This window comes from Poecile atricapillus, chromosome 1 (assembly GCF_030490865.1).
Source record: "Poecile atricapillus isolate bPoeAtr1 chromosome 1, bPoeAtr1.hap1, whole genome shotgun sequence".
NCBI classification, from domain to species: Eukaryota; Metazoa; Chordata; class Aves; order Passeriformes; family Paridae; genus Poecile; species Poecile atricapillus.
In genome coordinates this window covers 15,742,570-15,765,694 of record NC_081249.1, presented here as the reverse complement: position 1 = coordinate 15,765,694, position 23,125 = coordinate 15,742,570, and the positions used below count along the sequence as shown (strand labels likewise).

The following is a 23,125-nucleotide window of genomic DNA, read 5'->3' as shown; positions in this document are numbered from 1 at the left end:
GCAAGCTATTATGAATTATAATAAAATAAATGTAAGCCTCAGGAAAGCCCACAAATGTTTCAATTTTTTAAAGAACTTTGAGGTGAAGAGACAGATTATTTCACAGAAGCAACATATGTAGTTTCTCAGTGTAAAGGGCATTCTTTCTCAAATTTATCTGAAGGTCCCATTACTTTGAATGATTCAAAAAAAAACCTCCCTGTTAAAACACAAAAACAAACCTTACAAACAAAAACCACCACAACAAAAAAATGTTCAACCCATGAGCAGCCTCAGCATTATCTGTAACCAAAGTGCCATGGGAACATGCTCCAGACTGACAGAGAAGCAAGATACAGCTCCCCTTGTCCACACAGCAAAGGAATCTACCAGGACTGAGTCACCCCACCTCAATTTTACTTTATAGCAGTGTCCACAATTCTGAGTCATGAGTTGCTGGCATGCCTGAAGAAGTAAAACCAAGTTAAATTAGGAATACATGTAACAAACTTTCCACCAAGAACCAAATCCACAAAGGGCTATTAAGAACCAGTTATGAAAAGACTTAACAACTAGAACCAGTCAGAGCTTTGGGGCACTTATTTAAGTCAATTCTGGCTCTGAGGAAAACAGGACTTGAGAGCCACTGGTGAGGAACTGGAATGTATTTAAAGTCCTGTGTTTGGAAAAGCCCTAAAGGCTTCTGGGTTTCCAACAGAGACAGAGAGCTTCAGCAGCTTATCTCAGCTCTGGGCTGGGAGGAACTTGAGCAAGAACCTGACAGCCCAAAGACACTCTGATAGCAGCACAGCTTCCCTGATTTGGAGCAGAAAACTTCCCAGACTGCCTGCTGGGAAGACAAAAATCATACTGCCCACTTTTCAGACTCAAATAAGTTCTCAAAGGAAAATGATTTAATTTTTTTTCTTCTGTGTTTTTCCAGGCATTTTTTCAAAAGCCAGTTTCTTTGTGGAAGTAGCTTCTGGAGGACAAAAGAAGAGTCCATTTTTGTCTAACTCCAAGGGCACAGGGAAACTTGTATTTTTGCCACCATTTCTAATGAGATTATTTTTTTCCCCTGTTTGAGTCCTGTATTTAAGACAGAAATTCAAAGCTGGTTAAGCTTAAAAAGTACCTTGCCTGGCACTAAGAGGTTTCTATGTTATAATACTTACCCAGCATGGTGTAGAGGTTGCTGAGGATGCGAGCTGGCTGCACTCTGAGAGGATGGATATCAGCAATGCTCTGAACATCGATTCCACGGTCTTGCAAGAGATTCTTAATTTGATTAGATTCTGCTAAAACAGTTACTGTGTAACAGAAAACAGAAACACAAGTAAATACCAATGTTCTGCTCTTTTTAATTGACTGTACCTCTCAACAAATGCATTTAGCTAACTAAAGAGGCACAAAGGCCTCACTTTTTTCTTAATTTACGGATTCATGAAATCAAAAGGGATTGCAATAGGGCTCCTGACTGATTTTAATCCTCTATTTCTCAGTATTTCTTGCCATTCCTGTCCACTTTGGACAGGTGGTCAGAAGGGTCAAAAGAGTCCTCTAAAGTCTCTATTCAAACCTCCTGCTCAAAGCAGGGTCAGAACTGCTGAGGTTAAAACAGGTTCTTGGAGACTTAAATCAGTTGCTTCTGATTTCTTTAAGTACCACTAGATTGGATCACACAGTCTCTTTTAGCAGAGAGTCTCTTTCAGGGCTTTCCCCCTAGAAGGGGGAAAGGGACATGAAAAATCTTTGTTATTCTAACACAGCACACTATAACAATGCAGCCAAGTCACTGGGGAACAGGTGCTGTCACTTGTATAGCAATAAATGTTTCAGAGGACATAAAATGGCAGCGGTAGGGAGAAAAGTAAAATCCCTAATGAGAGGAATTTACAATCCAGGCCCAGAACTCATCTCTTGTCCTACCTGAAGTTTTGCTCATGGTAAGGGGCTTACTGATTTGAACTAATGGAGTACTCTTCTTTGTATTGTGAATACTTGCCAAAGAATGCTAAAAATAAGCACTTCTATTTCTGTTGGAAATGAAGCACTTCAAAGTAACAAAATGCTACTCCCATGAGGCATCAACAGGGGGTAAACAAGCACCAGCCCAGGTCACAGTATCCTTGACAAAGGCTGCTCCTGATAAATGAGCTGGTTGCTCTTTCAGAGCGGTTCAGGCCATGGATCTTTAAAACCTGATCTGCTGTTTGCTCTCTACTTGATTTCTGGTTTTGGCTGTTCTTGCACAAACTAAAGAGGCCACTCCCTGCAGCAGCTGGTATCTCCTGCTGCCTCACCTCTGTGTAGAGGGATCCTCCACACTCAGTGCTCTCTGGTTCTTCTGAAAAGGGGCTACATGGAACTGATTAACCTGATACACCTCCTGCCAGTCCTTCTTCTTTCTAGAAGCTGCTAAGATTTTCCTTTTCACTACAAGATTAAGTTTGCCACTCTCCAATGCCAGACACATCCTAAAATTCTAACGAATACTGTTTTTTAAAAAAGTGCCTTAAACCTGATCTTCCCTCCCGGAAAAAGGCAGCTAGGCAAACAAACTCCTTCTTCTCATGGTGTCATCAAAACATCTATGCCCCATACAAAAAAAAAAATCACATTATTTTTAAACACATCTTTAATCTCTCCTGTACACAGGGACTTTGCCATCACATGATTCAATTCACACAGAATGTTCACAAAATTCCCTCACCTTGTACCACAACATCAGGTTTAAAACCAGTGGAAAATCTCCTGTTTAAGGGATCAATTTCACCTGCAGCAAGAAATCCCTAAAACAAATGCAAAAGAAAGAAAAAAGGAAAGGAAAAAAAAGAAAGGAAAAAAAACAGAATTCAAGTAAAAGGCTTCTGATATGTAGAATAAATCCTAACCAATTTTCATATTTTTTTCAAAATAAAAAAACAGCAGGACTTAAAGCCTGGTTTATCTACCCTGTCCATTAAGTAGTACATTCAATAAAAACAATGGGTGCAATATTTTTTGGAACAACAAGAAAATGGTTCTGACTGACACGATCTGCATTCATAATTCCTGTTTCAGTTACAGCACTGACATCATTTCATCAGGAAAGTGATTTTTTTTTGTCGCTCCATAGAGATATTTGTGCTTCTTTTAACTAGTCCAACTTTAATGTGTCTGACTAATAGATACATCATGCCATAGAGCAAGGAATAGCCTAGTAAAGCTGAAATGGCCCAAAATCCTGGCTCTGGAACAGCTAAGTCAGGCTGAGCATACTCTTCTATTCTAACCATATACCCCGACCATGTGACAACTTACTGAGCTTCATTAGAAACAGACAATTGCACAGCTATATTAGGAAAAAAAAAAAAAAAAAAAGGTCCTGAAAGCTCAGAGTCAGCCTTTCATGTTCCTACTAGAAAACACACAGTCCTTTACCTGTCAAGCAAACTGTACTTAAAGTCCAAGCCATCTCAAACAAAATGAAATACAAGTTTATCTACTATGCAAGAAATAATTACCTCTGCTAACAGGCAGCTCAGGACATACAATGATTGGCCCCAAAGATGCGGCAGCTTTCCCACTGGGACACGATCCACAGAGTGAGGATTTTCATACTCCTCATCCACCTGAAAACAAATACATAAGCAAAAAAAATTACCCTAAAGTTGTGAGAAGCAATCAATAACATGTAAGTATTTGCAGACATTAACCCTTTCAAGCCTGCCCTTATTACTGACATAGAGATGTCATGGTTTCACTTTTAAGGCTACACATTTTCTGGGATAAGGACTATACTTCATTTTTTGTACCTCTTCCCACCCTTCAAAGCCGGAGGATGAATGGGGACTCCACATGCAATTACAGCTTAGGTATTAGCTCTTCCACTTTCTTCTCACCATGCCTTTGCTGCCTTCCCTCTGGGCTGCTCATAGGTAACTGGGTATCTGCTTTCCAACCCCTTCCAAGATGACACTTTTAACTTCACTGATGTCTACCCAGATTTCTGAAGCAAAGGTGCTTTCCAATATTAAGTTTATTCCACATTTCCTGTGTTAGCAAGGATGGTCAATAGAAAAGTTAAGAGTAGACTTACTAATTTAGAAAAACTGCCTTAGTTTTAAAGTATACAGATCTATTGAGGGCAGGGCAAAAATCCTCCCAGATTACATCTTGTGGCAGCCATTTCATATTTCTTTTATAGACAGACAAAATCTACCCTGTTTATGTGGCATGTTTTTCAGATCATTATCATCATATCAAAATTCACAAGAAGGCTCTGGACTCTTACACGCTTGTTCCCACTAGGAAGGCAATTCAGTTTCCACCTCAGATCTGCGAGCAAGGCATCAGCTGTCGGCTGAGCAACTCAGACCAACCCAGGAGGCTCCACACCCTTAGTGAGTGAGGGCTGAGAAGTCTGGAGTGGGAGAAGAAGTTGGCAGGGAGGGATACAAAGGCAAATAGCATGGAAGAGCACATAAGCTCGTCTGGATTTCTCTGTCACAATGGGAGAATGAGATAAACAGTAACAGCAAAGGTGGGGGAAAATACAAAAAAAACCAAACAAAAATCCCAGCCCAAACCCTAACCATTTGAAACCTGTCTCCCATACATGCTCTGGAAAGGGGCAGCACAGTAAATCAATGGATTAGACAGGTAGGACAGTCTATGCTTTATTTCTTCTTTCAGTTTCACTATCAACACTTCTTGAATACGTGTCTTGCTCTAAAGATGCAAAATTTTAGTCCTGCTGTAGCATTTCCACAGACACTCAAATTTACAAGTAAAAAATGTGATCATTTGGAAGCCTAAAGTTTACCATTTCTCAGCAGGAGCTGTGAGAGGACTGTTTAAGATAATGTGTAATAGTCTTTTTTACTGTTGATTTAGATTCATCAGACACAGGAAAACTGTAAGACTGACATTCCTCTTGCTCTCTCTACTTTGCATATTGAAGTGGACACTGCATTTTCACAATACCTTTTCTGGAGGGACTGCATACAGCTCAGGCATTAGTACTAATCCATTCTTCTCTCTAATAAGTATTCCTTCCAGAGCCTCTCTATACTCTTGTACCTGGAATTATTTTTAAAAGAGACTGAGAATTCACATTACAGTCAGCAAAACTGAAACAAAGTACTTTTGAATGGCACTTTTTTAGTAGAAGTTCACATATATAAAAAATAAAAAAGGGATGAAGGAATCATGACTTGCTGATGGAAGAATAGGGTTCAAATTATCAGAGACTGTTCCAGCATCTCAGTGTTATCAGAAACATGAACACTTGTCTTCAATCTGTAACACATTGCTGCAATACAAAACTTCCAATACACTCCTATTGAAAAGTCACTGGAACAGGTCCTACACGCAGTTTTCAATGGATGACAGTGCAGTTACACAGACATCAGACTACCAGTATCTGTCAGAGTGTAAGGTATAAATTATTAGCTATATGCCATGAACATTTGTCTGTGGCTTACAGAATTCTGCTTTGCAGGACTTGGAAATCAGAAATTTCTTGTAACTGATTTGACTAAAATTTTATCACATGGAAAGGTTAAATAGATTTAAATGTTTAAAAATATCTATGTTCACTGGACAGAAAATCCTCTTTTCTTGTGATATTGGACAACATATTAGGAATAGGAATAGCAGACTGATAAGAACATGTAATACATTTTCTTTTTACCAGATTCCTTAGTTTGTTACATTTATTAACTATCCACTCCAAGTTTTTACTTAGAGACTTTTCAAGCACTTCCAGCACCTGCCTCAGAAATCCTTTTTCTGCTGCTCCAGAGTACAGTGGATCACTCAAAGTAAGGTACCCACAGGTTCACATACACTGATATTTTCAGTATCCTGTCCCACTCAAGTCCTTGGGGTGCTTATTTTTCTAGCAAAACCATTTGCTTGCAGCAGTAATTGGGGACTAGACATTCACCTGAATGTCTCAGTGACTCATTCAGCTATGTTTAAACAGTGGAAACTGGGAGCAATTGCCCTGACCATGCCCTAGAACAGTCCATCTGCACACTAAAAATAACAACCAGGTACATACTGTCCCAGATAATCCAACTAAGGTCTAGAGACTGCTTCAGGAAGTAGTATTTTATTGGCAGGACTGAAGTTTCAGTAAACTTTCTGATTTTCCCCCTCATCAAGTAATGCCATTTGTCTCTTCACCAGACTACTTTTACTGTGTTTGGGAAAACAGTTTATGTGTCTAGTGTCAGGAGGAATTTCACTTGATTTGCAACATCTGATACAGGAATAGGGCTCTTTGGTCTGAAATTCTCTGAATTGTTTGTGATGACATTTCAATTTTTTAAGGAGTTTAGCGATCTCCTATCCCCCTGCATACTAGGCAATTTTAAATCACATATATTTTTTATTTTTTTCAAGCTACCAATCTTCAGAAGTTCTGGTATGAATGCATTTACTCCTGGCTACTTGCTGCTCTTTAGCTCACCAACACTCCCCTGGTCCCACCATAACCTTTGGAGGGCTACAATCAATTTAGGTCCCTGACAACTGAATGTCTCTGGCACAGTAATGGCATGAAGTGACTCAAGGAATTAGTGAAAATGAAATTGCCCCACATAAGCCAATCCTAAATCTCTCTGAATGTGCAAAGAGACTGAAAGTGCTACGAATCTTCTTCTCAGCAGCCGAGCCAGAAAGGTTGGGGAAAAAGAAGCTTGTGTCATCCTGAAGTAATTGTGAAAGGGGCATCAAGGTTGGTGATAAGACAAAATCAGGCAAATAAAGCCTGTTCAGCCCAGTTTTACCACCCCAGCTAACAGATCCACTCAGCCTGGTAGGGAGAGGGCAACCAGGCCCCAGTGTGCACAACCCTGCTGCCTCCATCATGTCATGAACTCCCCAGGAAGGTGAAATTGGCTTAAGACTATTCCACTCTGTTAATGGGGTATCCAAATAATGCCCAAAACAAACACAGAACAAAGTTACAAAATACTGTGGGCAAATGGTTTTGCAATTTGAAAGCAATTTCTTCTTTCCTCACCTGGATTTTGTCCTCATTAAATATTCCATCAATTAGGAAATATGTCCAGAATACTGGCCACTCACATTCAATATTCTCAAAGAGCTTGAGCTCAGCAGGATCATAGTGCAGCCTGCTTGGATCCTAAAAAAGTCAACCACATTCATTCAGTCACAGTGCTAAATTAGCCACCTATATTCTAATCATAATGGTAGCCTATTTTATACAAATTAAAACATAGAAATCAATAAACCCACCAGAAATAGTTTCCATGCAGTCTCTTGTTTTCTTTGTCACATCCACTCTCAGACTCATTTAATGGCTCTCTAGACAAATCAATCCTTCCTAGTCTCGGGATCTAAGTGTCTCCCAAATTATTTTGGCTCTATCTCAGTTCAAAGATATTTTGGGATGTTTCAGAGATACCACCTCATCTTAGACACCATAAGCATATCTAAGGGTTAATTCTTACAGAATTATTGTCCTGGGGTCTTTATGATGCTTTAATTAAGTTCTGTCCTTAATAACTGTTTTTTAAACCCTTAGCCTCCCTCAAATATGTGTCCTTTCCAGGGTGGATACCTGGATTACCCCCAAATCCTCTAAGATGTTTTAGCAGTGATGGAAAACTTCCCCCCTTCAAGTAAATAAAACAGATATGTCTACAAAGAAATAAAATTCTTCCCATGTGCTTACAGAAAATATGCATCATAAATATATATCAGAAGTACCTCTCTGGGTGTCTTGTAGCCATCTCGGAGAAAGCGACAGCAGCCATAGCGGCCCTGTAAAGACAGACAGCATTTCCCATACACTTCTTCCCCACAGACTAATATCAGCATAAAGATATGTGCTGAGTATTACGGGTCACTTAGGGATCTTCCTCTCTCTCTTCATGCACAGATGAAGTCTGGCAACCCTCATTTAATCAGGATTTTTGGTTTAGAAAGAGGTTCTGCTTCTCTCTTTGGAAAACAAAAATAAAGTAAATCCTTACCTGCAATTTGGATATGATCTCACTCTTGGTTACATTAACAAGGTTTACATCCTCCACTGCAAAAGCTGGGTAAGAAATAATAGACAGAAGGCCAGCATCTATCTCCTTCGATGTGGATGCCCTTGGCAACATGGAGTACAGAATAGACTGAGCAAAACAAGACAAGAACAGAAGAGAGGGATGTAAAACAATTTGCCTACTTCAAAAAACTATGTCAAGTGCAAATGAGACTACACTATTTGCAAACTGACAGAGAAGTCTGTGCACCTATTTTTAACTGAGTTAGAATGAGAATGCTTCACACTATTCAGTTTCACCCGATCTACTAGAAACAGGGTGAGCAGCATAGCCTGAAGCCATCCTTACTATGTTACATTCTTGGCTTAGTTAATCAACATTTCATTTATAAACAAAGGGGAGAGGGTGTTAGGTTTTCCCCTAGTAAAGCAAAGAGCAGGCTAATTTTTACCTGACAGTGTTCCACTTCATCAGGAAGAACATGAATCACTGATTTGTGTCCTCCATGAGCTCCAAAAAGATCTAGTTCATCAATTGCTTCCAAAGCAGCCTTTAAAGAAAACCAAAACACAACCCAAAACCAATAAATATTTTTTAAACCAAGTATAAACCCCAGCACCTGTGCTTAACCTCTGAAAGAAATTACTTAAGACAGCAGTTTGCCCCACCGATATTTTTTTCATCTTTAAAGGGAAACTTGGCAATATTTTAGAAAAAATAACTATTTCTGGTTTTCAACTAGTAGGATAGAGGATTGATGTACTGGTAATCCTTTCTACAATTTAAAGCAAATTTAATGCTAAAAAATTGGGACCTAGGTTTCCACTGAGACATCATCTAAATATTGATGTACTTAGTAAAAATGCTTGTCCTGTCCTATATTCCAAAACAGCCTCCTATATCAGTGTGGGGCTAAGACCAGCAGTCTCTCCCTCTTGCAGTGCACACAAAATCTAACAAATCCTGCTGGAAGGTAAATACACCTTTGACCTTAATGGTATTTGTCTTCTGTCTATCCTTCAGACACCATGTAATGAGGTAGCTGTCAATTGCACATTTACATTTATGGCCTTCTGAACTTCATTTAGTATCTCTGTGATCCTGTGCTATGAGGGAACCAGAAACATCTACTTTCTTTCAAGTATATCTTCATTTATTTTTCTCTCTAAACTACTTGTAGAAAATTTCTTAAACTGATATTCTGCTGTTTTTTAGAATTTACATGTGACTTAATCTTACCATGACAACATCACATATGACACTGAGGCTGAAGAATTAAGGCAGAGGGAAAGAAAATCAGAGGCCGCTTTATAAGACTGCATCTCACTGAATCTGTCAGATTTGTGATTCAATTCAATCTGGTACCATTCTTGCAATCCCTGGAACAACTGTGCTGAGGTCCTTCAATGAGAGCTGTTATCTCAAGGATTCTACACTAAGAAATACTCACACCTAAACAAAAATTCTTATACGATCAGCTACCTATTGCAGTGGTCAAGAAGACCATGCAAAGGAAGCCATTAGGTTTGTCAGAGCCCTTGAGCATAACACTGCAGCTGTGAAGGAAGTGTCAGGAAGACATTCTCACTTTGGCCATCCCTACGGAGCTTGCATTCAGTTCAGGGATTCCTTGGTTTGTCTTATCACCGCGCTCCCAAATTCCATAATCCTGCAACAACATCATCAAGAAAAAAATGGCATGATTATATACAAAAGCACTTTTCTGCCCTCTCTCCCACAACAGATCTCCACCCCTACATGAAATTAGTTTATTATTTGCCAAAAAAAAAAAAAAAAAAAAAGGAAAGAAAGAAGAAGGAAAGGTGCTCCAAGTCTCAAAAGAGACCCTTCTCAAGTTTGAAAAGTAGCACGTAAAAATATACCCCAGCAGGACCACATATTCAGTCATGAATCACTGCCTTCATAGAACACACAATGCCCTTTTAACCCTCCTCCTGTGCATCTTCCTCCCCGTGTTCCTTCAATTTGGTTTGCTAACAACCAGCCCTTCCTAGAAAGGCGCACAAAACTTACAATTAGACATCAGGACACATCATTAATTATCAGTAAAACCCCCCATTATTATGACAGACCAAGTATACCTCACCCATGCAAGCAGTAAATCCTCTACAGCTCTCCCAACATCTCCAAAGATGCTGCTCACAGTGTAAAGTACTGACAGGTTCTGATATCTCCCCGCGGAAAAAACAAGTCCCTATTTTACTTCTCCAGCAATAAATAATTTTCCACCCACACCTGAGCAGTGTTCAAATGATTTACATATAAATAACTACTTACAGCAACTTTGTAGGCAGCTTCTATGTAAAAAACAAGATTCTGGATAAAGGTAACTTCATCAAGGGTGAAGATAATACGTAGCCCTGATCAAAACAAGAGAATAATTATCTTGTATCAGAACTGTATCAGCTACTCTTCATGCTTTTGTTTATTTGCTACCAACCCCTGCCCACTGAAATCAAAGGAAAAACTCAGGGTTTCCAAAGATCAGGCAGCAAGCCTCAACACTTGCTACTGACAAAATACTTCAAGCCCCACAAATACAGACTGCTTCAAAAACCACCCAAAAACCACCTCTGTGAAGACTGGCACTCAGACCATGGGTATAAAGCAGAGGCACCTGAGCCAGCTCTGGCTCTCCAGGACAGTGCATACCAATTCCTACAGCTCCCCAGCCCTCTGCCTGCTTTGTGCTCTTCCTAGGAACCTTCAAGATGATGAGGTGCCTACTCTGCCAGAATCAACTGCAAGGAGCTTCAAGGACAGAAAAACATCTAAGGAAAAAAATGCTTATCCTCACAGGAGGAGTAGAATTAAGAAGAAGACAAGATAAAACAGCACCAGTAAGAGAAGAAACGCTGATGGCAAAACTGTACCTGACTTGATGTTGCCACTCTGTGAAGAAATGTGGTTGTCCCCTACGAAGTCTTTAAACATGAGACTTCTCTGACATGATTGTAAATATCTAATGAATTTGATGCCTTGACTAAGGGCATAGACACTGACAATTACTATAAACATGAAATTCCAAGTAAGGCATATCTCTTTTCCAGAGAAACATGACTTGCTTCTGAGTAATAATTATGTAAAGATCTTTGAAGCTGGTTACTACTTTTTTTTTTTCCTTTTATAAATAAAAGCTGGAATAGAAAAGGCTGCAGCAAAAGGCAAAAATATTTTCTGCTTACCTGATGCAGTCATCTGTGCCAAGAAGAGCAAGTACAGGGAAGTTGCATCCACTTGTAGATGCCCCCACTGGTCATCCCCAACCACCGTGGCACAAGTTGCAGAGTTATACTTGGCATGGAGGCAGTCTTTGGTACTCTGAGTGCGTTTGAACTTCTCTACCTTATCTACCTAAAAACATCACAAGTCTCAAATCTGAAACATTTCAGAAGAAATTCTCCAAATTATTTCAAAATTAACAACTTTACTTAGGTGAGGAGACTCTTGAGGTCTTAATCCTGTTACTCAGTTTTGATTGATCAGAGGGCTTAAACACAACTCTGACTTTAGACTCCAGTTAAATCCACATCTCTACAGGAAAGAATACAATTAAATTACCTTGTTGAGGTAACATATCTAAACTACAGGCATGCATCTTGGGGAAAATCAGTTTGCAAAGTCAAAACTCTGATTTGCTACAAGCACAATCTCAAAACATTACTTGGACAAGAAGTGGAAGCAAGGTCAGTGTTTTGCTCAAGAGTCTTAAGACTCCCCACAGCATCCTCTGCACACACACAAAATAAATTGCTCCACAGAAGACAAAAGAACTACTTCAATGAAATGCTTTGTAAATACAATATCTACTAATTCAACTAAATTCTATGGCATTACCTGTCTCATCATGCACTGCAAGAGTCCCCGCATCAGCTTCACAACATTCTGCAGAAACAAAACAGACCAGAGACACTTTCAGCCTCATCAGCTCTTACAAAAAACATTCAAAAGTGTTCATTCACACCCCCTACTAATGTCCTGCCAAAGGTAAAAAAGAATGTGCATTTGCCCAAAATGTTTTGCATGCTTTTTTTTGTTTTTTTGTTTGTTTTTTGGGTTTTTTGGATTTGTTTGTTTGTTTGTTTTTAATATATTGATTAGATCTTATTCCTTCATCCCTATATAGGAGACGTCTTTTCCCAAAGGTCCTCCTCTCTGAACTGTGGAACAACTCTCTGTGGTCCTTCTATCCAGCTTAAGGAAGTAAGAAGAATGCCATGTCTTGTAAGAATATTAATACTAATAATAACTTTTTGAGTGACAGATGTAGGGAACATTGGTAGGTGACTTCAATACACTGACATGACTGCAAAACCTGTAGAGCTTCTTCCATTCTTTATACAATATAACAAAAATCAAGTGACTAGTAGAGAAAGGGCTGTAAATGTGAATGTAGAGAAGTGCAAGGCTGTGCATTAAATAATCAACCCCAAAAATACAGCCTCAAGACATTATCATGCAAACTGAGTCACGGTTATTCTGTCACCATGGTCCTCCCTGGTTCAAGCAGGACATACCAGCAAAAAATTAACCCAGTGACTCCAAATCAAAAGCAGTACACCAACAGTCCCTCACTTCCCATTTAACCCACCTCTGTCTATGCTTTCATTTCTGATACTCATATTCCCAGCTGCAGATTTTGGTATTTAACTGTGTGAGTTATGTCCCCTTCCAATTGTCCAGCACAGATCTTCTCACTCTGGAGATTGTTACCTTCTCTGTTATGATCAAACATGCCCACACAGCACATACAACCTCCGTGCACATTCCAAAGACTTCTACTTTAAATGGCATGCTTCTCTTTATGGGGAAAAATGGTCTAGCAGATAAATTGCTGTAAGATCCAAGCAGCCTAGGCTTGATTTTCTGCTCCGTAACACACCTCATGAGGTTTAATCAGAGAGAGGCTTGTAAATCACAGCACAAAATCTCTCACAAGCCTAATTTTCAACAATCAGCCAAGTGATGGAAGTTTGACTTCTACATTTGTTTTGTTTGTAGTTAAATTCAGATGTTAGCCACTCTGCCATCCAGTTCTTCAAATCCTCCTTGCCAGAAGGTTGCCAGGGATACTGCACGCAACACACTGCATGGATGCTGCTGTCTTTGGAACATACTCCAAGCTGGAAAAACCCTTCCAGATCCTAGACACAGCAGCAGTGTGAATGCACTCTCCAAAAACACTACAGTAAGAAAACCCAAAAAGTGGAACTGGTTTATGCCAGGTTTTGACACACCTGCTCGAGCTCGTAGGCCTTGGCTTTATCCTCATCCCGGTCCGCATTCTTCCGATACGCCATTCCCAGCCCCCACACTGCCAGGATGCTGTAGATGTTGTCCCGTACCCAGGCATCCTTATGGTCCGCCCCGGCTGAAAGCAGCCCCGTCACTGGGTTCTAACCGCGGCAGAAGGAATAAAGAACAAACATTACCACCTCAAGTCCCATCTGCTAAGAAGCATCACTTCTTTTTGTATTTAAGGGTAACAAACTAAAGATGATTTCATGCTAAGTGCACGCTGCAGCTGCTCATGATTTCATATCAGAAGTGAGACCTCATCCTTCCTTCCCAAACTCACACAAGCAAAATGCAAAATTTATTTGAACACTTCCGGTTGTAAAGTTTACAGCATCCAGTTGGACATCTTCATCCACACAGGATTACTAGCTAAGTCACTGAGTGAAATTCAGAATACATCAAGGAAAGAGAAATTTAAATTTTAGATATTTTAAGGAAAAGAAAGTACTGAGTTAACGCTAGAAACAGAGTGTGGGATATATGCTCCTCTGTGTAACTGGTCTATGTAACTGGTCTGTGCCATAATCTTGAGAAAGTAAAAAACCACTAGTGATCTTCTAGGAGATTAAAAAAGTTTTTTTATTATCTTCCCGCTGCCTTTATGGCAGCTAAATGAATGTTTTATATCCTTCTTTGGAAAATGAACAGGATAAAGATTCTGAAGGTGTTGAAAAGCAGCACTGTCTGAAAAGCAGAGCACTGAGGAGTCTCTTGCATCCCAAATACTCCATTAAATTTTTCACTGCATCAATAATTCCCATCACTTCACTATCCTTAATTATTCTTAGACCGTCTTTCTTGGCTGTACATTCTCGACTAACAAAAAAATGAGACAAAGAGGCAAAAGGTCAATAGAACTTTCAATCAAATCAAGCCTTTACAGAAAATTTCATTGAATGAAGACCAGTTGGTGAGGCTGGTGTGACAAGGGGCAAAAAATTACAATAGTAAAGGCTACTTTTACAAAAGTAAAATTTAGGAGCATACATCCACAATTTTTTCATTTCTCCCATACACTGGTTCACTCAAGTCATTATTTTTAAAAGAGTTGGTTTGAGGGGATGGGGCTTCAGTTACAATTTCCTGGTCTCTGCATGTGACCACTGAGCAGCACAGGGGTGACAGCCTGACAGGAAATGACCTGGCACAGTCAGCCTACTGTTATGATTTAATACAGCAATGCTTAGCGGCTCACTCAGAGTAAAAATGAAGTTCTGCTGCAACAACCCCACCTCAGCAAGGTCTTCATAAACCAAGTGGCAGCTGATGCACCCCTACTTACCTGTTTGATGGGGAAAGTAGCACATATGAATGCAACTTAAAAAACTTCTTTTTGATTTTGAAAAGTCAAACACGGAGTAACATTAAGTCCCAGTTCAGCACTGTGCCCACATGACAAAACCAGGGTCTCAAAAGGCAGACCACATACTCCCAGCATTTGTAGAGGACACTACTTTTTCCTCCCTCTAATGCAGGACAACAAACATCTACTCATCTGCAGCCCTGGCATGACAGAGGTCACTCTGCTGTCTGAGAAATGACCATTTTGGTTTACTTTTCCCTACTCTCCATGCTGTGCTAGTTACCAGTTGAAAAATACAAATGCCTCTGCTACCAAAATGGAAATCCCAGAGAAATGGCCCATCCAAGACTTTAAAAGCCTATTAAAAGCCTTTAAAAGCTCCCAGGGAGGGACCTGCCTACCTCAAGAGGTTGTATTAAACACACCCACAGGCAGCTATCACAATTTCACTGCCTTTGATTCCTCTACAAGTTGGTCCCAGCTTCTGGGACACACTGGGGCTGGCTCTCATGGACTGACAATACATTAATGTCTTTCCTCATGTACATTCAGAATGTTAGCAGAACAATGTAATATACTAGTTAATATTTTAAGTGTTTTTGTTTTGGCTTTTTTAGAAGTGTTTTCTCTTAAAAACTACAATTACTTACTTTTGTTACCAGCTGACGCCATATGAAAACTACAGCGCTTACAAGGTGCTAAAGAACCCACAGAAACACTGAGTCCCACTTAATCCCACTGATGTCAAAGGGATTTTAGCTTAGCTAGTACTTCAAGAATTCCATCTATGCAGTGATGCAGGTCTCATCCTGCATATCACATTGCACATAAGACCCACAGAGCAAAGAATTTTATCAGCACCATGGGCTGCCAGCTGAGAGCACTGCAACAGAAAGCTGATGGCTGGACTAAGACTTTAAACTGTTGTATCATGCCAAACCTATTTTTAAATCTATCCCTCAGTCTGGAGACAAAAAGGCCCCCCAAGAACCCAAACCACAAAACACACCAGTCCCTACAGGGCAGCAGGTATAAATAAGAATTTCAGCAGGACAGACACAAAACCAGCAGGGTTCTAACAAGAGCAGCAAAGCAAGTAATTTAGCATCTTGCTGAAAGGTGCAAATTAAACAGATGTTCTCATTGATCTGTCAGGTGAAAACTGAGGTAAATTCTAGCAAAGCTTGTAGATTTGCTTGTGAAACCAGATGTAACATGATGTGAGTGAGTCTTGGGGACGGTCCTGTGCAGGGCCAGGAGTTGGACTTGACAACTCTTTTGAGTCCCTTCCAATGTGATTCCATACCACAGTTTGGGTTACCAATAAAGGTACGAGCTTTCCTAATCAGGTCCATAAGCTTTTCACTTACAGTACCACAGCAATACTTAAAATGTACATAGTTGTTAAGTTTTACTATTTTCGAATCTGAAGATTCACATTTTTTTCTTATGTCATTCAATTCAACAGGTGTAATAAGCAGCTGAGAACATCCTTCTGGTGGATGACTTTTCAATGTCTGCTCTGCTTCAGCACTAAAGCATTCCTCTGACCCCTCTGTCCCTGGGGGTATATGCAACAGACAGCAGGCCCCCCACAGGCAGGAGCCAGTAGTCTGGTCTTACCCTCCTTTTACAACCTTTAACAGGATGGTAACTATCACAGTGCATGTTACAGGGACTGACAAGGACAATGCAACATCTGCAAAACAGGAAAAGGTTTGCTACTGACCTGATCCTGCAAAGTGCCACACAGAGAAAACTGTCACCCCTTGTGCAGTTGAACCTGTCCTTTGAACACATCTCCCTGGTAGCACAGATATCCTGCGTTAAAAATTGCCTCTAAAATCACATGGATTTAGAGTGACTGGAATGAGCACAAGACTGCTGCTACTGAGAAACCTAGCTCCTGGTGTATTAAACACCTGATCAAAGCCCAGTGTTCTGCGCACACCCCGTGTTGCCCTTGCTGCACCTCATAGAGGTGAGCATATCACTGCTCTCTGTCAGAGCACAGCAGCTGATGTATCAAGGCTGCATTCCCGCAGCTGTGCATGGGAGGTGCAAGGGTCACAGTCACACATCAACCCCTGCTGAGCAGTGACATCTCAGAAGCATTTTAAACACCTGGCTCTTCTGCCAGGCTGCTCCTGGGCAAACCCATGGCTAAAACTCACCTCCCTGGATCCTTCCTGAGAGGCACTGAGAAGGCCCCAGCAGCAGTGAAGCAGCAGCATCCAAGCCCATACAGCCACAGACTTTCTAATCCCAAGAAAGACATAGCTGCACGTGGCCCAAAGACAACCTTCCTAACTTGCCCAAGTAACATGAACACAGAACACAACATTTTCAATCTATTGCAGTGAAAAAAACAGAGACTATAAATATATTTTTTAAAAATCTAGAAATGTGCCTTGAGCATCTCAAGTAACATGAACACAGAACACAACATTTTCAATCTATTGCAGTGAAAAAAACAGAGACTATAAATATATTTTTTAAAAATCTAGAAATGTGCCTTGAGCATCTCTCTGGGTCCTCTTGAGATACCACTGATCCTCTGCCTTGCTGCTAGCCTTTCCACACAAAGAAGAAAACTTACTTACCTCCTTTCCCCACCTCTGAATTCTCCCAGACATTGAGCCTTTAGTGGAAAAGCCAATACACAGTCATGAATACTCATCCTATTGCTTTAAACAGCAATTACAAAATTCTGGGCCCCCAGTATGAACCCCTGTATTACCACTTACCCTTTTTACTACCGCTAAATATTAATATCATCAAGGCCTTCATGGGGCATGTTTGAGTTCTGAATCTCGGAGGTTCAATGTCTCTCCTAATGGAAGTTGTTATCAGCATCCTCATCTTATAAATAAGGAAATTAAGGCAGGCACTGGAAGCCAAAGTGACTCGCCCAAGGTCATTTGCTGACAAAAGAGAGAGATGGGAACAAAACTAAAAGCTTCTCCTGCACCCCAGCACAGCAAGAGCCAAAAATTATCTACTCACACCAGATATACCATTTCTTGCATTTGTTTCTACTTAGTCTATAATTAGTACACAAACATCAATTCTCAGGTATTTGGACCCTGTGATCAAAATAATGGCCAGTGGCAAAAATCTTACTGACTAAAAGTCAGCATTTGGGTCCCAGCCTCTTCTTTCACTGCTTACCAGTTTCTTACAACTCTCATCAACAAAGCATATTTGGTAACCGATCTGTGCAAAACCCCCTGCTGTTCAACAGTAGATTGTTTTAACCAAAGCATGACACTGCTGAACACCTTCTGCGTCCTCGGTGCCCACCTGGGTGAAGCAAGAGAGCACTGTGTTGACCTAAAAACACAGGGTGTGCAACAACCTCCCCCAACTATCCCTGCTATTTTCGTTCTTCCGCTGCTGTGCAGGCAGCCCCGCCTGACGCTCCAGAGCCTCAGCAGTGCGGACAGCGGGAGAATGGACTGGAAGCTCTGGGACGTGCCCCGCCGCACACACGGGCCGCGGGGAGCACAGGGATCCGCACCGCGCTGTGCTGACAGGCGCGGCACTAAGTCCTGCTCGGAGCTCTTATGTCAGCGGGGCGTAATGCTGCTGTTATCGTGTGTGGGTGTGTGTATATATATAAACACACATACACATATACATATATATAGTGTGCACAACGGGTGAGTATGTATCATATGGCCATATGGCCACTGTATACAAGATCCTATTATTATTTACAAGCTCAGACTCGCTGTGTTTTCCACACGATTTCCAAGGTGCAAGCACCCCCAAGGATCCGCACCGCCTCAGCATTCCCCGTACTGCTCCGCAGGCGGGGGCGGGACATGTGAACAGGAGGCCGTGTGCCAGCCGGAGGAGGGATGTTCGAGTCCCTGCTTCAGCCCCCGGCCCCGGCAGCCGCCGCACGGCCCCGGCACGGCCCCGGCACGGCCCCACCGCGCCCGGCGCCCCCAGCCCCGAGCAGGCGGCCCGCGGCGGCGGCTGCTCCTCACCTGGTGGCAGAGGATGGTCCGCTGGACCAGGCGGGCGTAGCCGTCCAGGCGCACCCCCGAGTTGCTGCGGCTCCTCATGGCCCCAGGGCCGGCCCGGCTGCCCGGCCCAGCCGCGCTCGGGGCGGCGGTACCCGGAGATGGCGGCGGGCTCTCCCCGCCCTCACGGCGGAGCGAGGCGGGGCGGGGCGGGCAGCGGCCTCCGCCCTCAGGCTCCGCGGGACATGGGGCACAAGGACCGAGGCAGGAGTGGCCGCCTGGCGTGACAAAAGCCCGGCTGCATTTGTAAAAAATCGATTTTATACAACCTCTTCGCAAGTTCGTAAAATAAAGCTGAGAATGACAAATACTTGTTGGAAGCTTTTGTTTCCCCCACCCTTAAAAATCCCCATCGTTTTGAGACCGGATCGAATAAAACCACGGAGCGGATGTCCCAGAGTAGCTGAAGGTGCGTAACTCAGCCCCATATTGACACATTTATCTAAAAGACAAAGTTTATATATTTTGTGTTGTACTTGCTGCAAATTTATTACTTTTTTACAGTTGAAAATATAAATATAAGAACATTAAATAAATTTACAAGAAACATGCAAAGGCAATTAGCCAAATAGTTAAAGCATTCACAGAAACATATTCCAGCTACTAGCATACCAGGATGGGCTTTTACCAACATGCAGATAAAACCCTGTGGATAAACACAACAAATACTTTAAATTTTCACTTTCGAGCATTGTCAGAATAATCTTGGATGAAAGTGACTGGAAGAACTGAAAGAATCCATGTGTTGCCCCCAGAACCACAACAGGGTTTGAGTACTGAGGAGGTTCAATTACTAATTCCAGCAGAGCCCCGGGTAAGAGGCATGTAACACTTGCATGCTTTTTGTTGAGGAGAGTATTTTCAGAGCGCAGCACTGAGCCCTCCCCACTGGGAAAGCAGAGCCCTTGCTCCCCTTCAGCATGCACCTGCTTCATGCAGCCCTCTTTACAGGGCCTGGTACCCTGCCACCAGTTTGTCCTAGCTTGCTTTGGGAGCATCCAACTTTTGCCCAAGAATGGAAAAAAACAGTGGTCCCAGCTGCACATATGTGTGAGGAAGAAGTAAAACCACGGCTTAGGCCAAATTCTGCTCAGGAGGAATCTTCGTGATGTTGTACAGATTTTCATCTGTTTTACATGAAGAGCCAAAATCCATTTTTTTCAGGTAAATATCACAAGAGGAATGAAATTTTGCTCCAGCAATTACTGAGCTAACACCTCAGTATGTGGTTTGCTAACCAAGAGCCAAAGCACAAGCAGAAATACTTATTAGAATAGCTCAAGAGCTGCCCCTCAAAAAACAACCATACAATGAAACAATTTCTCAGCTACTAAATATAGCAGCTGTCATTTATTATTTATATTTTTTCTTCAAGTTGCCCCCCCCCACCCCCAAACCTCTCTCCTTTCATCACTGCAATTGAGAAATGGCAGTGTCCCACCATTCAAGATAAATACTGACCCTGGTGAAATCAATGGCAAAAACTGATGAATTCACTCAAGCCACTAACACAACTTAGTTCCACTTAATAACCTACTGACTACTTTATTTAATACTCCATTCATGGCACTCTACTTGAATTATACTCAATTTCTATCCCTCTATGGTGTACTAAAAGGTTCTAGACTGATTGTGTTTATTATTTACAGTTCTGCATCTAGTGATTATATTCAAACCACTGTAAGTGATCCACTTATTGGACAAATTAACTTTTGTACCATTCTATGTTAAAGTTAGTTAACTAAAAAAAATGCAAACTTACAATAAAAGTTACAAACAAAATAACAATTATTTTTCTATACATAGGTATATTTAAATTTATATTACAAGAAATAAATATAAAAGTATAATTGAGATGCTTAAAGGTTGATATCTTCTGCTTATGTACATCACTGCAGAGTTTGCTACTAAAACATACAAAAAGTTGAAGACAGTGTAGCTAACGTTTTTAAAGTTAACATCGTTTGTATGCACAAGTTGTAACTTTCTATATTTATACAATACTACTAAGCACTATATCCAGATAAACTTAATTGTAATGAAAAAAGTCTAAATAAAACTTTTGTTTAAATGTAAAAAACCCTTAAAAAACCCCATTCTGATGAAGAAACAAAAAGTATGCCAGCTATAATATGACATCCCAGGACCTTGTCAAAATAGTAGGTTCCTTTTTTTTTAAATAATTGTCCTTGACAATCCATTGCATGGCTGCCTTGAAGTTCCAGTACCATATATTAAATAAAACCAGTTCTTGGTCTGCTCACATTATGTAAAACTATTAAAGTAAAACTCCACTCCACACTGTAAAACAATGTGCTGTATAAAAGGAAATCACATTTTCTCCATAGAACTTAGGCTTCCTCTCTTTGAAGTCCTTCTAAGTGAGATTTGGCTTTCTTGGCTGCCAGTATCATCCTTGTCTTGAAACGCAAGTTGTTTGCCTGAAAAGTCATGGAGACACACATCACCATTCTGTACACTGAAACAAACACCATTCTTCTCACTGGGAAGATGGCCTGTTGAAACAAAAAAAGGGCATCCCCTATTAGAAAGTTCCAGAATCAAGCCTCCCATGATTTTTTAGTCAATGTAGGGAGTTCATACACTGTGTTTTTATCCCTGCAACAATTTTAAAATGTGTGTTTTTGGTAAATATTTTGTATACCTTTATTTTCCTGTGTGAAATACTGATATTTAAGAGATGTTAATACATTTATGAATGAGGATTCCATATTTTAAGCAACGAAGGTCACAATTCCCAAAATGCAGACTTGACTTGGAATAAGTATCAGTAGATAAGATGCAAAATACTCCTCATTTTAATGATTTGCTTTATCAAATTAAGTTTAAAGGTATCTCAGGTATGCCATGCATCTGAAAGAAGAAAGTGTTCGAGAATACAAGGAATTTTTTTTGCCTTTGAAAGGAATTCAACTTACAGCATTTACTTCTGGAGGACAAACAGAATATGGCCTAGACCTGATCACGGGTCAAAACCACATTTAGACTGCAGAGAATCTTGCATATTAAGGTGAATCCACACCTAACACCACTGCTGACTGAAGCCTTTTAATGAAATGCTCCACAAATGTTTAGTTCACTGGATAAATCTCCTGCCTCTATGAATCAAATTCTAAATATTTTTAATAAGAATTTGTGGGTTTTTATTCTAAGTATTTGTGCAGACATTTCAGTTTGAATTTTTATTAATTTAAGCAGCCATTAAGCACTTAAACAGGCACAAATAGTGACAGGGTAAGACAAGCGGAAGAGATTTGTTCATGAATTCAAGTAAGAAAAAGGTTGAAATTATAGAAAATAACCGTATTTGATAACACTGTGATTATCGGTTATACTGTCTAACACTGTTTCATCTTAGGAGTGTTCAAAATAGCTGTGCTCTAATGTTAGGGCAAAAGCTGAGAAGAAAACAATAAATTTTTCTTTGAACAAATTCAGGAAGGTGTTTTGTGTTTCTCAGTGAAGAAATCTGCATGTTCAGCCATGTAATACCCAATGGTAGTTTCTGAAACATGCAAATCTGCAAGAGCAAAACTGAACATAAGGAAATATTAGGATGCCATGAAAAAATGAAGTCCAATAGGAAAGCAAAGTCACAGGCTATACAGACATCCCAAACTTACCACATTAAGTCATTCAGTCCTGAATCTGGAATAGCATTTCAGTAAAAGCAGTGAGGTTAAAATCATGAAGTCTTTACAGCTCAGTATATTTACATCATAAATCTTAATTTCTAGAGTGCTTTTGGTTTTGGAGGTCACTTTTTAAAATGAAGCATTGCAATGTTATTTTCAAGTTCCATCTTTGAGAGGAGAGCAGTCAGGCACAGCAATTTGGAAGGTTCCATGTTCCTATCTAACAGCAGCCTAATAACTTTTGGAGTCATTAGCCTAGCTCTTCTGAGACACAACTGCCCCATGTTTGGAAGATTAGGTGTAAGGAATTGCCTCCAAGAGCTTTGCTGGGAGTTATCCAAGCATAATTTTAGCCTCTTCTTATGGAAGTCCTAAGGACCCAGAAGAATTTAGTCAAACTATTGAGGCAAGGTATCATATAACCCTCTTGATATGAATGGAGGACATGGTTCAAGGTTCACAGCATTCAAAATAGACAATAAAATAGGAAATGAGGTAGGTCACCCAAGATATCCATGTTTGTAAGTGCACAGAGACAAAGCTTTATAGAAGTTCTTTCAGCTGCTTTTGTGTAAAAACCTTTTGGCACAGGACACACAGACACTCACACTGGAAAGGTCTGATTATAAGAATATAGTAAGACAGAATTGGAGCACATCCAGCAGATGTGGCATCACTCAGTGGTTTGGATCATCAATTTAGCATCTCATTCTAAAATACCCAAAAGAAAAAACTTTTTCCACAAAGCTGCAACAGACTTATTCACTCGGTTGCTGCAACAAACAAGTTCAATAGAATATTTCAGCTATCTTTCTGCTGAGAAAAACT

At 40.6% G+C, this 23,125-nt stretch overlaps 2 protein-coding genes across 3 annotated transcripts in view; both read right to left on the bottom strand.

Moving 5' to 3' along the window:
* Nucleotides 1-18,756, bottom strand: part of PHKA2 (phosphorylase kinase regulatory subunit alpha 2) — a 44,738-nt gene extending 25,982 nt beyond the window's left edge. Inside the window, exons 1-14 of the mRNA XM_058842249.1 lie at nt 18,606-18,756; nt 13,247-13,405; nt 11,847-11,894; nt 11,195-11,363; nt 10,287-10,369; nt 9,577-9,657; nt 8,440-8,538; nt 7,971-8,117; nt 7,705-7,758; nt 6,995-7,117; nt 4,948-5,043; nt 3,486-3,593; nt 2,693-2,771; nt 1,155-1,289 (exon numbers count right to left, since the gene is read on the bottom strand). Of these exons, the coding sequence (XP_058698232.1) occupies nt 1,155-1,289; nt 2,693-2,771; nt 3,486-3,593; nt 4,948-5,043; nt 6,995-7,117; nt 7,705-7,758; nt 7,971-8,117; nt 8,440-8,538; nt 9,577-9,657; nt 10,287-10,369; nt 11,195-11,363; nt 11,847-11,894; nt 13,247-13,405; nt 18,606-18,683 (1,459 nt within the window). The 5' untranslated portion in view covers nt 18,684-18,756. The remainder of the gene's footprint in view (nt 1-1,154; nt 1,290-2,692; nt 2,772-3,485; nt 3,594-4,947; nt 5,044-6,994; nt 7,118-7,704; nt 7,759-7,970; nt 8,118-8,439; nt 8,539-9,576; nt 9,658-10,286; nt 10,370-11,194; nt 11,364-11,846; nt 11,895-13,246; nt 13,406-18,605) is intronic.
* Nucleotides 18,757-19,113: 357 nt separating this feature from the next.
* Nucleotides 19,114-23,125, bottom strand: part of ADGRG2 (adhesion G protein-coupled receptor G2) — a 56,451-nt gene continuing 52,439 nt past the window's right edge. For both annotated transcript variants that reach the window (XM_058864333.1, XM_058864340.1), the window contains exon 28: nt 19,114-21,157. In XM_058864333.1, the coding sequence (XP_058720316.1) occupies nt 20,973-21,157 (185 nt within the window). In that variant the 3' untranslated portion in view covers nt 19,114-20,972. The remainder of the gene's footprint in view (nt 21,158-23,125) is intronic.